At 46.9% G+C, this 15,685-nt stretch overlaps 1 protein-coding gene across 3 annotated transcripts in view; it reads right to left on the bottom strand.

Moving 5' to 3' along the window:
• The window catches only part of PTPRA (protein tyrosine phosphatase receptor type A), a 906,420-nt gene that overhangs the window by 428,840 nt on the left and 461,895 nt on the right, over positions 1 to 15,685 (bottom strand). For all 3 annotated transcript variants that reach the window (XM_086964286.1, XM_086964287.1, XM_086964288.1), the window contains 2 exons: positions 14,099 to 14,172; positions 12,043 to 12,179 (listed from right to left, as the gene is read on the bottom strand). In XM_086964286.1, the coding sequence (XP_086820412.1) occupies positions 12,043 to 12,179; positions 14,099 to 14,172 (211 nt within the window). The remainder of the gene's footprint in view (positions 1 to 12,042; positions 12,180 to 14,098; positions 14,173 to 15,685) is intronic.

Here is a 15,685-nt window from a genome sequence, read left to right as displayed (position 1 = left end):
AGGGAGTTGAGAGGTTCTTAGGGTCCACGGATGGGCAGAGTTCATGTATGGTGATGTTTTTAAGGTTTAGTAATGGACAGAGTCTAGAGGCTTTAAGTGTTCAGGAATGGGTGAAGTTTAGTGATGGTGAGAGGTTTTAGGGGCCAGCGATGGGTAGCATTTAGGAGTGGTGAAGGGTCTTAAGGGTTCAGCGACAAGTGTGGTTTCGGGGCAAAAAAGGGGTTTTAGGGTACTGAAATCCTTGGAGTTTAAGCGAAGTGAGGAGTTTTAGCCTTCAGGGACGAATGGCGTCAGGGGGCACAAAGATTTTAGGGTTCAGGAGAAGAGTGGACATTAGGGGCGGGTGGAGCTTGGACATGGTGAGGGTTTTTAGGCGGCAAGTCTGGGCGGTGTTTAGGGATGGTGAAGGTGAGTCATTGAATTAAAACCATCCAAAGTAATGGTTTGACAGCGAAAAAGATGTATATCTGAGAAAATGTCCCAGGAAGTAAAACATTCAAATAAATACCTCGGACAAAAATGTTCCTGAAAGTAGGACCTGCAACCACTGCATTTACACCTTAAAAAACAAGAAAGCAAAAGCCAATTTCGAAAAAAATAAATTGTAAGAATTGGTTAATATGAAATGGCAAATGCCATCCATCCTGTAGATTCCCATGAAACAGTTATGGTGAACTAATTTCTCAGTAATTGTGTTCCATGAAATAGTTTTCACTATAAAATCACAAACCAGCAGGTGGCAAGGGCCTAGATAGGAAGTGGGGTGCGGGCCGCCCCGGGTGTCATCACTGAGGGGATGGGTGACAAAATGGCAAAAATATGTGTTTTAAACAAATATTTTTGCCATCTTGTTGCCATCAATTGTTGTCTCGGTGGAGGGCGGGTGGGGGGGTGGGGAGTTCGCGGGGGGGAGCGAGGGTCCGGGGACAAAATGGCAAAAATATATGCTTTATAATGACAAGAAATGTTCTGCACTGGGTACCACCTGGCCTTGCTACGCCACTGGCTGGTGGTGCAAATGTGGGAACCACACAATCCACGTTGGCAGTGAAGAGAACCTTAGGCAGGGCATAAGTTGTGTACATACGCCCGTAGACTGCGTCTACCCTGCCAAAAAGTTGGGCCCCACAGAAGTATGTTGAACTTGCCAGGGTGTAATTTTCAGACACAGGGATTTTCAGCAGCGCAGCAACGTGCAGTTGTTGGCGCTTTGTTATTTTAAATTCCAGCTGGGCCCAAAACAAAGGTCGTGTTTAAGGTGTCATCAGGCCCCCTTTTGTTGAAGTGGAAGCTATCTGCAGCCTCACACCTAGATGCAAATGCAATGGAGGGGATACAAAGGCACTGAGCTTGTTAGCACCTCACAAGTACTTGAGAGAGGCAGGAGTCTGACTGTTTTCAATTCCTGTATGTAAGAGGTGTGCATGCTCTGTAAGAATGTGAGATGTGTTGGTCTGGCCCACTTCTTTTCTTAGGACTTGTGTCCTGTCCAAGTAGATTTTAAAGCAGGACACATTTTGATCCTCATTATCTAGAGAAACTAGTGCTTCACCTGATAAACTCACTCCCTGATGATTATTTGCAGAGGTACGAGTCCATATTTTAACGCCAGACTATCTGGGAGCCGTGGTTTAGAAGTTCAAGGACAACAATGAGTGCATTCATCGGACCACCAGCACTTGAATTGTTAAGTGCTAACAATGAAACTGATTTGTACGGTTGGGGATAAAATGCATTCCAGCTATTGTCTAAGTAGTCTATGGTAGATAGGTAACATGGCATAGTCTAAGGATTCCAAGAGTGAAAGCCTGACACCACTGCATCAAGCGAGGAGTGTGCGATCATATCAGAGGAGTCAGAACAACTGCTGCACAAGCCCGAGTTGCACCCCTGCTTATGCACTGAAGAGGATGCTCCTTTTAGACACCTCGACCATGTAGACCAGCTGTGGAGCAGCCTGATCCCTGATCCAAACATCATGCACTAGAGCAGTCAGTGATGGCAAAGACCAAGGAAAATGTTATGTGGGAGAAGCAAAACTGCTGGGACAGAACAAGAAAGTAACAGAGTGCCAAGAAACATCTGCCCACTGCTAGGAAGGCCCAGTCATGGGGCATGTCAGGTACCTCACCGTAGAGTCCCGACCCCTAACTTAGACCAGGAACCGAGAAACAAAGTAATATAAAACAAAAGGCATTGCACCTTGCTGGCCCTATCTAGAAAGAGGCTGAGCTCACAAGGCTCCTAAAAAACACAATTTGTTGCTCAGATGGTTCTGCTGAATTATACTAATTATAATTTACTGAGTCTAGTGCTCATATAGGAGTGTGTTGGTTCTCTGAGGCATTGAGCTATTCCACAAACAGTGATTTATGCTGCTGTATAGAAGTATAATGATATCGCACCATCGCTATATTTGGGCACGGGTTGCAAAAAAGCTATAGAAGGATATGGCATGCTGTGGCTAAATGCTCAATGCTTGCTGGAGGTTTCAGCATGCATGGAACTAGTGGATGCCCACTGTAGCGCCCCGCAGGGCTTGTGCCAGGGTTCCAGGCCTTTGAATGAAAAAGAGTCCCACCAACATGACTAAAATGGTCTCTTTTCTTTATATTTGAATTTTTAACTCAACAGAAGCGACTCAGCATATGTAAGTTTGGAAACATAAGCTTGCACCTTAGGGTGGATGCACATCATGTATTTCGGCCCTGACAAGCCATATTAGCCACGATGGTCACATGATTATAGCTGAAGCATGTTGACCACATGCAAAGGGATAAAAGAGGACCCTTGAAGTCCTAAAGATGTCCCCGCGCTTTTAAACTTGCACAAAGCCATTATTAAAGTACCATAACAGGTGGTAGACCTTGAGACAATTTTAAATCACTTGCTCTTCCTTCACTTCCAAAAAAAAAAAAAAACAGCTCCGCAGTAAATCTGGCGTCAAAGCACACCCTGGGCGCACTCTGCACCCAGGGCAGGAACCCAATGATGAAGCATGTCACCAACTAGGTTGGGGAGTGAGGGTTCTTTTAATACAACCCAAGGGTTCCTTTTCCATAGGGATTAAGAGACTTTAAAAGCACCATTGTTAAGCTGGTAGCAAGTTCGTTCTTAGTCTTTTCAAGTTCAACAGGATTGACTCGAAGCCCACTCTGCACACATTTCATGTGTTTATGCGTACATTTAAATACTGAATTTGGAACATGTGGTTCCCAGACCTTAAAAGTAGTCTGTGGCTGAGACCTTAAAAAAAGGAAGTATTCTAGGATGTGCACTACAAGGTCTGTTTTCAATCAATTATTGTTCTGGAACAACAACTAGATTAAACATGCCATATAAATTCTTAAAATGACAAAATGAGAGAGAGTAAAAGCTGCCAGTCCGGCATTTCTCACTTTAAGCGGCTCCAAAGCTATGCTTTAAATGGCCCGGTACTTTTTAGGTCTCGGCTAGCGAAGGCTGCGCTTCGCAGTCTCGCTGGCGAGATTTTATGTTTGTTAGTATGGGGCTTGAACCCACCCCTTTTCTCCATTGGCTGGCTTCCTAAACGGAGGCCAGCCATTAGAGAAGAGGTTTGTCTTTCCATTTAAGCCCTGTATTTTTGGGATTGAGGGGTGTGTTTTTTCGTTTCTTTCTCTCCTCTTTCCATTGACTGGAATGTAAACAACAAGTCAAAACACGCCCGTTGTTTACATTCCAGCCAATGGGAAGAGGAGGGAAAGAAAAACAAGCCCCCCAGTCTGAAAATGACGGGCGTTTCTCTGAGCCATTTCTGCTTGACCTCGGAGAAACATGGTGGTGTTACCCCTAAGACTCAGTTTGGTTCGCTGCTCGCGCCGCATTAAGATTTTTGAAGCCTTAGAGTCCCTTAAATGCTGCGTTCCAATTGTGCAGCGCTTCCTCGCTGTTGACTACCAGGCATGGCACTTCCAACATAGGTTTCTCACCAAACTTCCTTTCTATTCAGTTCCACCATGTCGTGTTTTTAAAAATAAACCGCATTACCCAATACGCCTGTTTATGCTGCTCCTCCTCCCTGAGCATCCGAAGCGCACTTTGGAACTACCTATCCCATACGCGATCCTCATTGCCTCATGAACTTCCGCTTCGAAACCAAACTACACTTCCCGTGATACCAACTGTCTCCGCTCTTTCCGCTGCCCTTGGGTTCTCTGGCTTCAAAAGTACATTACCCAGAAAGCGTGGTCATCCCTCTGCTGTCAGCTGCTGCCATGCTCCTCCTCTCTCTCCAGGCTCAGCAGCATCCAGAGGTAAACAAAACTGTGCAGCAGAGGGAGGTTGACAGCAGCAAGGCAGCAGCCAGCCCAGGCTTTGCGGACAGGCTTCCCATCCACCATTATTATTATTTATTACTATTTGTATCTTACTGGCGTTAAATACCTTCTTTTAAAGCGTATTTTAACGAGCCCTGATACCTTGCAAAGATAAGAGCAACAGCACTGAAATACGAGCACGATTCCAAAATGGCCCTGCAATGTTTCCCACAACCAGACATCTATTTATTTAATTTTTTTTTTTTTTTTTTTTTTTAATCGGCTGCTTCGATATTTCCCCCGTGGAGGCGATAAGCAACGGTGCATTTTTTTAATTTCAAATTTACTCGAAAAGGAACCAGTACGCTTATTTTTTTTTAACCCGGTCGACCTTTTGAAGGATTCATTTTAAATTATTTTAAAATGATTTAAACATAGATGGTGTGTACATGATCAACATCCAGCGGTTGATAGTGGCTGCGGAGTATTTGGAGCGGAGAGATCTAGGTAAAGGGTGCATGTTCCATGTGCATTTCATTGATATTGTGTGTGCATGCGTCAATTACACGTGTTATTGTTATACATGTTTATATTTTGTCACCATGCTTTTTCTCATTTTTGAATATGTGACCCATGTGTCTGTCGGAGAGCAGTCTGTGCAGCGCAGGCCAGAAGCGACCACACTCCGTCACAGAGGTAAGAGGCACCATGGCACACCAGGGGCTCTCACACCTCAGGACCTGTTCACCAGACTCCCTCTGCTCTGTCAGTGGAGGGCACGGAGAAAGAGGGCAGAGCCTATCTGGCGCCTCTGCCTACCATAGGCAGCTCGGGCCGGGCCGGGCCCCCATGCGATTGGCTCGTGATATCGTCTCAGAGCACCAATGAATGAGAGTCTGCCCACTGGGCTCACTGAGAGGAGGTGTTAGGTTGTTCTCTATTCTGGTTTAGCAGGTTTTCTGAGTGACACTCTTTTCAGTCAGCTGGGGGGCGTGGGCAGTGGGCTGAGGACATCGGCGCGTCCGGGGGCTGATGAAAACGGCGGGTTCCGGGAGCCTCCATATCACGTGGGTAACGTTGCAAACGTCGTATTATAGCTAAAATGTTATTGGACAATCTCATAGCAGAGAGACATACAATCATAGACAGACAGTAACTATTACTGTCTGTGTATAATTATATGTCTCTCTGCTATGAGATTGCCTATTTTGCATTTTGGTGACACCCCATGTGATGGTGTGTCTGTGTGTCTGTGTGTGGCTCTCTGTGTGTGTGTGGCTCTCTGTGTGTGTGTGGCTCTCTGTGTGTGTGTGTGTGGCTCTCTGTGTGTCTGTGTGGCTCTCTGTGTGTCTGTGTGGCTCTCTGTGTGTGTGTGTGGCTCTCTGTGTGTGTGTGGCTCTCTGTGTGTGTGTGGCTCTCTGTGTGTGTGTGTGGCTCTCTGTGTGTGTGTGTGGCTCTCTGTGTGTGTCTCTCTGTGTGTGTGTGGCTCTGTGTGTGTGTGTGTGTGTGGCTCTGTGTGTGTGTGGCTCTCTCTGTGTGTGTGTGTGGCTCTCTCTGTGTGTGTGTGTGGCTCTCTGTGTGTGTGTGGCTCTCTGTGTGTGTGTGGCTCTCTGTGTGTGTGTGTGGCTCTCTGTGTGTGTGTGGCTCTCTGTGTGTGTGTGGCTCTCTGTGTGTGTGTGTGGCTCTCTGTGTGTGTGTGTGGCTCTCTGTGTGTGTGTGTGGCTCTCTGTGTGTGTGTGGCTCTCTGTGTGTGTGTGTGGCTCTCTGTGTGTGTGTGTGGCTCTCTGTGTGTGTGTGTGGCTCTCTGTGTGTGTGTGTGGCTCTCTGTGTGTGTGTGTGGCTCTCTGTGTGTGTGTGGCTCTCTGTGTGTGTGGCTCTCTGTGTGTGTGTGGCTCTCTGTGTGTGTGTGGCTCTCTGTGTGTGTGTGTGGCTCTCTGTGTGTGTGTGTGGCTCTCTGTGTGTGTGTGTGGCTCTGTGTGTGTGTGTGTGTGGCTCTCTGTGTGTGTGTGTGGCTCTCTGTGTGTGTGTGTGGCTCTCTGTGTGTGTGTGTGGCTCTCTGTGTGTGTGTGTGGCTCTCTGTGTGTGTGTGTGTGGCTCTCTGTGTGTGTGTGTGTGTGTGGCTCTCTGTGTGTGTGTGTGTGTGGCTCTCTGTGTGTGTGTGGCTCTCTGTGTGTGTGTGGCTCTCTGTGTGTGTGTGGCTCTCTGTGTGTGTGTGGCTCTCTGTGTGTGTGTGGCTCTCTGTGTGTGTGTGGCTCTCTGTGTGTGTGTGGCTCTCTGTGTGTGTGTGGCTCTCTGTGTGTGTGTGGCTCTCTGTGTGTGTGTGGCTCTCTGTGTGTGTGTGGCTCTCTGTGTGTGTGTGGCTCTCTGTGTGTGTGTGGCTCTCTGTGTGTGTGTGGCTCTCTGTGTGTGTGTGTGGCTCTCTGTGTGTGTGTGTGTGGCTCCCTGTGTGTGTGTGTGTGGCTCTCTGTGTGTGTGTGTGTGGCTCTCTGTGTGTGTGTGTGGCTCTCTGTGTGTGTGTGTGGCTCTGTGTGTGTGTGTGTGGCTCTCTGTGTGTGTGTGTGTGGCTCTCTGTGTGTGTGTGTGGCTCTCTGTGTGTGTGTGTGGCTCTCTGTGTGTGTGTGGCTCTGTGTGTGTGTGTGGCTCTGTGTGTGTGTGTGGCTCTCTGTGTGTGTGTGTGGCTCTCTGTGTGTGTGTGGCTCTGTGTGTGTGTGTGTGGCTCTGTGTGTGTGTGTGGCTCTCTGTGTGTGTGTGGCTCTCTGTGTGTGTGTGGCTCTCTGTGTGTGTGTGGCTCTCTGTGTGTGTGTGGCTCTCTGTGTGTGTGTGGCTCTCTGTGTGTGTGTGGCTCTCTGTGTGTGTGTGGCTCTGTGTGTGTGTGTGGCTCTCTGTGTGTGTGTGGCTCTCTGTGTGTGTGTGGCTCTCTGTGTGTGTGTGTGGCTCTCTGTGTGTGTGTGTGTGGCTCCCTGTGTGTGTGTGTGTGGCTCCCTGTGTGTGTGTGTGTGGCTCTCTGTGTGTGTGTGTGTGGCTCTCTGTGTGTGTGTGTGGCTCTCTGTGTGTGTGTGTGGCTCTCTGTGTGTGTGGCTCTCTGTGTGTGTGGCTCTCTGTGTGTGTGTGTGGCTCTCTGTGTGTGTGTGTGGCTCTCTGTGTGTGTGTGTGGCTCTCTGTGTGTGTGTGTGGCTCTCTGTGTGTGGCTCTCTGTGTGTGTGTGTGGCTCTCTGTGTGTGTGTGTGGCTCTCTGTGTGTGTGTGTGGCTCTCTGTGTGTGTGTGGCTCTCTGTGTGTGTGTGGCTCTCTGTGTGTGTGTGGCTCTCTGTGTGTGTGTGGCTCTCTGTGTGTGTGTGGCTCTCTGTGTGTGTGTGGCTCTCTGTGTGTGTGGCTCTCTGTGTGTGTGTGGCTCTCTGTGTGTGTGTGTGGCTCTCTGTGTGTGTGTGTGGCTCTCTGTGTGTGTGTGGCTCTCTGTGTGTGTGTGGCTCTCTGTGTGTGTGTGGCTCTCTGTGTGTGTGTGGCTCTCTGTGTGTGTGTGGCTCTCTGTGTGTGTGTGGCTCTCTGTGTGTGTGTGGCTCTCTGTGTGTGTGTGGCTCTCTGTGTGTGTGTGGCTCTCTGTGTGTGTGTGGCTCTCTGTGTGTGTGGCTCTCTGTGTGTGTGTGGCTCTCTGTGTGTGTGTGGCTCTCTGTGTGTGTGTGTGGCTCTCTGTGTGTGTGTGGCTCTCTGTGTGTGTGTGGCTCTCTGTGTGTGTGTGGCTCTGTGTGTGTGTGGCTCTGTGTGTGTGTGGCTCTCTGTGTGTGTGGCTCTGTGTGTGTGTGTGGCTCTGTGTGTGTGGCTCTCTGTGTGTGTGTGGCTCTCTGTGTGTGTGTGGCTCTCTGTGTGTGTGTGGCTCTCTGTGTGTGTGTGGTCTGTGTGTGTGTGGCTCTGTGTGTGTGGCTCTGTGTGTGTGGCTCTGTGTGTGTGGCTCTGTGTGTGTGGCTCTGTGTGTGTGGCTCTGTGTGTGTGGCTCTGTGTGTGTGTGTGGCTCTGTGTGTGTGTGTGGCTCTGTGTGTGTGTGTGTGTGGCTCTGTGTGTGTGTGTGTGGCTCTGTGTGTGTGTGTGGCTCTGTGTGTGTGGCTCTGTGTGTGTGTGTGGCTCTGTGTGTGTGTGTGGCTCTGTGTGTGTGTGTGGCTCTGTGTGTGTGTGTGGCTCTGTGTGTGTGTGTGGCTCTGTGTGTGTGTGTGTGGCTCTGTGTGTGTGTGTGGCTCTGTGTGTGGCTCTGTGTGTGTGTGTGTGTGGCTGTGTGTGTGTGTGTGGCTTGTGTGTGTGTGTGGCTTGTGTGTGTGTGTGGCTTGTGTGTGTGGCTTGTGTGTGTGTGGCTTGTGTGTGTGTGGCTTGTGTGTGTGTGTGGCTCTGTGTGTGTGTGTGGCTCTGTGTGTGTGTGTGGCTCTGTGTGTGTGTGGCTCTGTGTGTGTGTGTGGCTCTGTGTGTGTGGCTCTGTGTGTGTGTGTGGCTCTGTGTGTGTGTGGCTCTGTGTGTGTGTGGCTCTGTGTGTGTGTGGCTCTGTGTGCGTGTGTGGCTCTGTGTGTGTGTGTGTGTGTGTGGCTCTGTGTGTGTGGCTCTGTGTGTGTGTGTGGCTCTGTGTGTGTGGCTGTGTGTGTGTGTGGCTCTGTGTGTGTGTGTGTGGCTCTGTGTGTGTGTGTGTGGCTCTGTGTGTGTGTGTGTGTGGCTCTGTGTGTGTGTGTGTGTGGCTCTGTGTGTGTGTGTGCGTGGCTCTGTGTGTGTGGCTCTGTGTGCGTGGCTCTGTGTGTGTGGCTCTGTGTGTGGGTGTGTGTGGGTGCGTGTGGCTCTGTGTGTGTGGGTCGCTTTGTGTGTGTGTGTGGGTGCAAATGCAATAGGTCTCGCATTTGCGAGAGATTAAGCTATTGGCATTGTAAATGACAATGCCATTTATTTATATGTTTTAAAACCAAAAATAATGTCATGAGCAATGCCATTAACTAACTTTAACAAAGACGAGACCATTTCATTTTAAATGCTTGTTTTATTTTGAGCTAGAGAGTACGGGCACTTTTTGAAGAACGACGTCATACTTTTAATTGGAGAGTACCGGCACTTCTCAGAAGCAAGCAGATCCTCGGTTACATAGTACCTTCACTTTTATTCATCCACTTTAAGCACTGCTCCAAAGTGATAGAGCGTTTTAAGTGTTATTTTACAGATTCCCCTCAACTTTGAGCGAAAAACCAAGAATCTCTACCATCTGATCTGAGATAAAACGTCCCAGAACAGCCGCTATGAAACGCTAGAAAGAATACTGACGTTGAAAGTGTACCGAGAAATGTGCTCACACCTCCAAATGATGCCTCCTTTTTGAAAGCATGCCCTATCATTCTCAATCACTAGATGGCAGCAACGCTGTGTTCATATTACTGACAGCAGCCACGAGACCAAACCCAACAGCACGACAGAGCCTAAAACATAAAGGAGCCTGAAATGCATGGTACCTGGACAGCCGACTAGTGGTCCTACCTAGGGGCCCCGTGAGTGCACTTAAGGTGGGATACACACGGCAAAGAGCGGGAGCAGGCCGCATTACTTGCCTGCCTCCCATTCGCTCAGCTATTAAGACCAAATCCAGGCTCCAAAGCCATATCAAGGTTAACTAACGCAGCTAGTGAACTGCACCGTCCACATGAACCCGAGGCACCCCCACCCCCTCCGGCCACAAGGGCTGTGAAACAGATGCCCTCGAGTGCTTGGGTGGCGCTGCAGTTAGGACTGTGTGCTTCAACCAGGTGGGAAGGGCCCATGAAGTGTAGGGGTGCCGGGGAGAGCGAACCGATGCCTTGCAAGGCTACATGTCTCCCTTGACACCTCTCTCTACCTTGACATTACTACGGATTCAAATGTCGAAGGTGTCATTCACTGAGACAATACTCTACCCCATGATCAGATGTGTATACTTGATCAGAATATGTTCTACCAGAGTTTGCTTATGATTTACTTTCAAAATGCAAGTGGCAATAAAAATGATTTTACAAAAAAAAAAAAGGAATGTAGGGCATATATTATCACTGATTAACAACGCCAGAGATTAAATCACTCAGTGTTCTCTCTTTGCCTGTCTCAGCAAGGCATCACGAAGTTGCCCAAGATACCACCACGCACGCGCACCGCACTCCGGTGAGGCCCAAACTTCACAGACCACACCCAATAAAATAAGAAATAAACGAATCTCCGGTAAGGTATGAATACTTCCGGCATCTCCCCGTTCCATCGTTTCTATTCCTTCATGTCTTGGCACACACGAGTGTCGGACCCAGGCCTACCTTCCCACATCCACAGGGCTTAGTGGTCCATGAAAAGCATTCCATCGCAGCATCACGGTAAACATCCCCAAGACACGATCGGTGGGAATCAGGGCCTAAAGTCGGGGGTACACGCGAGTCCACGGCGTCCACCCATTCTTTTCACAGGGTGGACGCTGTCCACACACAAGAAGTGTTCCCTCTGAAATATGCTGAACTTGTACGGGTGTTATTTTCAAACAGGTGGACACATTCGGCATCACCTCCACGTTGTCTGCTTTCCTTCCGGGCAGGAAAGGGCAGGCGTGGAGGGGGCTCCACGGGTGTGCCCAGAAGACAAATTTAAGGGGTACGAGGCCGCCTCCTTTTGTTAGGGTATCCCGGATGGGAGCTATCTGGTGCTTGCATTGGAGGGGAAACGAAGGCAAATAGCGTATCACTTTACCAACGCTTGAGAGGCATGCTTTTGGCTTGGTTTAGTCCCTGAACATAAGTGATGAGCATGTACGGTAAGATGTCAAACGTGTTTGTCTGTCCCAGTATTTATACAAATAATTTAAATCCCACTATTTTGTTTTATTTCTTTTATAGCGCTACTCATCCCAATGCAGACTACCAGAGCACTTTGCATCACACGTACAAATTATGATAATAAATCATATACATGTGTATATCAATGTACAGAAAGTATTACATAGGAGAGGGTTACAATCCGTTGTGTGTTAAAAACAGTAACTCACCTAGTTGCATAAAATAAAAACCTGTCCGCTGCATGTTACACGAGTTACTTTGTTGAATACATATTAACCTTCTATGCTACTTTGATTAAAAACTCAGACTAAATAAAACACAGATCTCTCCAGCAAAAGTGTTACCCTCCAAAGTTATCTTACCCTTATTACTGTTCCCTGGGATTTATTGGGCACAGAAAGATCTCTGCAGCAGAGGCCTTAACCACAAAAGACATTTTAAAATGCAGACTTTGCGTCAATTAAGCAGAACAGATGTACTGCCATGTTTCTCCTTGTTGACAATTTCTTTCTATGCATGAAGTAGCATGCATACTGCCCAACTTAGTTTGTCACCCCCTCACACACTTCTTTTGGGTCTTGTGCTCTGGTAGAAATCCTTAAATTACTAAAACACAAAAAGTCAAGCCACAAAACTTTGAAAATTTGGAAAGGACATAAAGCATCATGAGCTCAAAAATCGCTACAACCCTCTGCACAAACACACAATTTGCAGACTTCGTCCCCACAGCGGTGCTAGGAAAAGTTTCAGAGAGGAGAGCGGTGACATCCGAGTTTACATCAACTGCAGCATCCAATCACACTCTTTAGTGTCCCTGCAGCACTATTAGAAGCCCCTAGTTTTGGCTCCAGGCTTAGCATGGCAGTAAGCGGCAACACCATTTTTAAAAAACTTTCTATAAGGTCAACAGTTGCACAAAATGTTATTGCTCATAAAATAGGGTTTCCAAACGCTGAATCTTACATTGAACTCTTCTCTGAACATTTTATTGTCATCAGCCATTCGCCTATTAATCTCCTCTTCCAATTTATCAACTGGCAGCGGTGGGTATTTCCTGTTGGTGCTTGGAGATCTGGCAAGCAGTGGCATACTCTGTGGTTCTGTCATAGGGGCAAATAAATTACATTACACCACAAGTAGTGAAAAATCAACGTTTCAAATAGCAAAACTGAATTGTCACACTAGCAATGCATATTTTTGGAGCGCGTGCGCACACAGACCAACAGACAGACAGGCAGACAGACAGGAGAACTTTATTTTTTTTGTTTGCTAATAACGTTAGCACGGTTTGTGATGCTGTACCTTTGCAGTACTTCTGCGGAGTACAGCGAGCTGAAAGCACAAGTTCTACTTCGGTACTACCACAGTACGGCGAGGTCAAAACAAGCAATCGGATTGGCTGACTGCAACATGAGGCAAAATGTGCGGCTGCCACTTTTTGACTCGAGGACTCGGTCCTGGTGTCATAAAAAATAAATAGAAATAAGGAATAAAGGGGTAGGGGAACGCTGACCACCTGGTGGAGGCGAGGATAGAGGAAAAGGCGGTGCTGTGGGGCGCTGCTTGGCCATGGAGGTTGGCCAGCAGATGGATCTTGGACGCAGGGCAGGGCCTGACCACAGGCCTGCAGCCAACCCTGCCCTGTGCATAGCAGAAGGGTGTGTGCGTCGGGCGGGGAGGTTGGCAGCCAGCAAGGAGTGGGTGCAGGGCCTGCTAGGCATCAGGGAGGTTAGTTGCCAGTGGGTGCAGGTCCTGGCTATACTCATCAGGGGGGTTAGTTTAAGCACCAGCAACCAAACAGACGCCAGGCCTAGTTAAGTATGATAATAAAATACTACTTTCAATTGAAAAACGCTAGAAATTCAGTCCAAAAAAACAAAGGTTACAGTGCTTCTAGAGTTAGGTGAAAATGACAGTTAAAACGTTACATTTTGAACTGAAAATATAGTTATTCACTAGTTATAGGTAACTGAATTAACCTCTTCGCCGCTAATGACAAGGGTAACTCGTCATGGACTTTCCATTGATTTCAATGGAAATTCAATGAAAAGAAAGAAAATAGCCTTAGCAGTAAAGGGGTTAAGAGTAAAAATAAAAAATTAAAAAATAACGAACCCTCGCAATGCACTGCTTACTACCTCATATTACATCACTCATTACATGTTCTATGACAACTGATAAGATCATTGTAACATCTGAAATGACATAATTGATGACAACACTGCCAAAAAGAAAGTCTGTTGAGAGCTCTTAGTGAAATTTAGTTTGACACATCAAATTTGAATGAAGATTAAACTAATTTTGAGAATTTGCACATGGTCCCAAAGCATGCTTTCTCTGATCAAAGATACTGCAAAACAGTGAACAGGGCTTTGAATTCGATCCACCTCAGAAAGAACGGGCTTTGATGAACCACCCAAAAACATTTTGGTTCAGCTCACACCAAAAGTACTCATTCTGGAAATACTATTCACAGATGGAGAAATAGGCAAAGGAACAACATTTTACTAGTAATCCATGGTAAAGTCAAAGTTTTGGGGTACGTAGTTTAGTTTCCATATTTATGTTCAGCCAGAAATAAGAACACGCACCGTCTACGTCTATCACCCAATCCAAGTCACGTTTCCACAATTTCGCCAAGCGGAGGAGAAATAAATTAACTCAACTATAACACAGAAATATTACATTTGAGCTCAGTTAGAACAAGAATCACAGAAAAACTTCTGGGGCATTTGTTTTCATAATCTGAAATTAGAATGTTGGAGGGTAAATCAGGTGCTACTGTGCTGAAGAGATTCAGTTGTCATAAGATGAGAGCCAAGTTAGGCAAGTTACCAGCAGCTTCTGCCGAATAAACTTTCAACGTAGAAAAATCAAACCGCATGGCACCACAAGTTTCAATCAATTATGATGATGGGAGGGACATCAACATCTAACTTTCCACTGCTCCCACAGGGACCATGGCAACATGGTACTAGCCATCAACACTGTCATTTTAGAAAACAAAAGGTGGACCTACCTGTGTCATCAGCTCGGCCGTTGGACAATCGGAAGGAATTGGAGTGGCTCCCAGCCTGCTTATATTTCTTGAACCTAAAAAAGGAGACATTATTCTACATTAGCTGCCAGTTTGTACTAAAGAGCCCTACTCTGGATCCTTTAAAACAGGGAGCAGATGCTAAATTCAACAAGAGCTGTCCAGTGACACCACACACGTAAATTTACAGTCAAATGTAGAAACTTCCACCACAGTCTCGCTGGTCAGAGACAGATACTTGACCTATGTCCCTTTCGTTTTCTTATTATTCTTCAAGGCAGGAGGGCTGGTGCCCTATGCCCCTCTTGGGATAGGGGTTGAATCCAGATTTCTATAGGAATTTACTTGACAACCAATTATGCAATCATACAGCAGACCAAATAGTATTTAGCAGTCAAAAAAGTTGGAAAACCGAGGCTAGTCAAATTAACGTTTTTAGTCAGAAATAAAGCAATCATGATCAATACATATTGCCTTAAGATGAAGACCGTATTTATCGGTTATTGTCACTTTATTTAGAATTGATATTAAATGGACTATTATTTTTAGGAATCCCTCCCCTACAGAAGTGCGCCAGCACAGAATGCAAAATAAGAATAGTAGACCCTAAGTTTCCCCTTTGCCCACAGGTACAGAGGACGTATCATTTAAGTACGAGAGGTCCTCTCAGGAACATTCCATTGCTTCAGAAGATCCTTCACATTGCAGTATTCATAGAAAGAATTAATGCTGCGGTAGGTGAAGCCCAAGGAATCCACTGGACTTAAGTGTTCAGTGGAGGTTCACATTATACGTCAGCATGCCAACAGTACTGCTTATCTGCTCTTTGGATATATTTTACCCGGATCAAGGGTCTCGCTCCTGAAGATACTGCAATCAAAGACGTGCTAGGAGGAGGCCGTGAATATGGAGGACACCCCCTTCCTCGTCCACCTGTCTAGAATACCACAAAGGACAAAATCAAGAGCTAGAGCTGGGTCTGGGTCTCTGACATGGCATGGGCCTAAGAGTCATCAAGCTCACATACCTTTATATACATTGGGAGAGGCTATCTAAACTCATTTTCTAGATTTCCTCCACTTTCCATAATATTACCTTTCAATTTGCCATGACACGGATGACTGCCCATGAAGGACCTCAAGTTGTATTATCCCAGCATGGCCACAAATGCTCCCTATAAATTACTACGTGTAGCCAACACCCCTTAAGTGCCAAAAGTGAAACCCTGATCTCTGAAAGGGAACAGCAACCATACCCAACGCTACACCACTCCTGCGTGTCCTTTCGAGGCATGGTGTACCTTTGTGCACTGCACATGCTCCTATTATATATATATAAACATTTAATCAAGATGCTAAGAGGATAGCAGACACTGCTCTTTGTGACCTCTTGCCCATCACATATTCCTGAAGAGGAAGGAATATGAGCAGCTCCAGAGAATGAGTAAGGAAACACTGGAGATAGCAAGCAAAGCCATTAAAACAGCCTCTCAACTCGGCTAGAAACCAAGTCACAAACAATGCCTAACAGGCTATGTTCAATCAGTATTTGTGGCATCTTTGACCACCA

The sequence above is a fragment of the Lissotriton vulgaris genome, chromosome 3_2 (assembly GCF_964263255.1).
Source record: "Lissotriton vulgaris chromosome 3_2, aLisVul1.2, whole genome shotgun sequence".
NCBI lineage: Eukaryota > Metazoa > Chordata > Amphibia > Caudata > Salamandridae > Lissotriton > Lissotriton vulgaris.
Note: the sequence above shows the minus strand (reverse complement) of the source record. Positions and strands in the feature narration are given on the sequence as shown.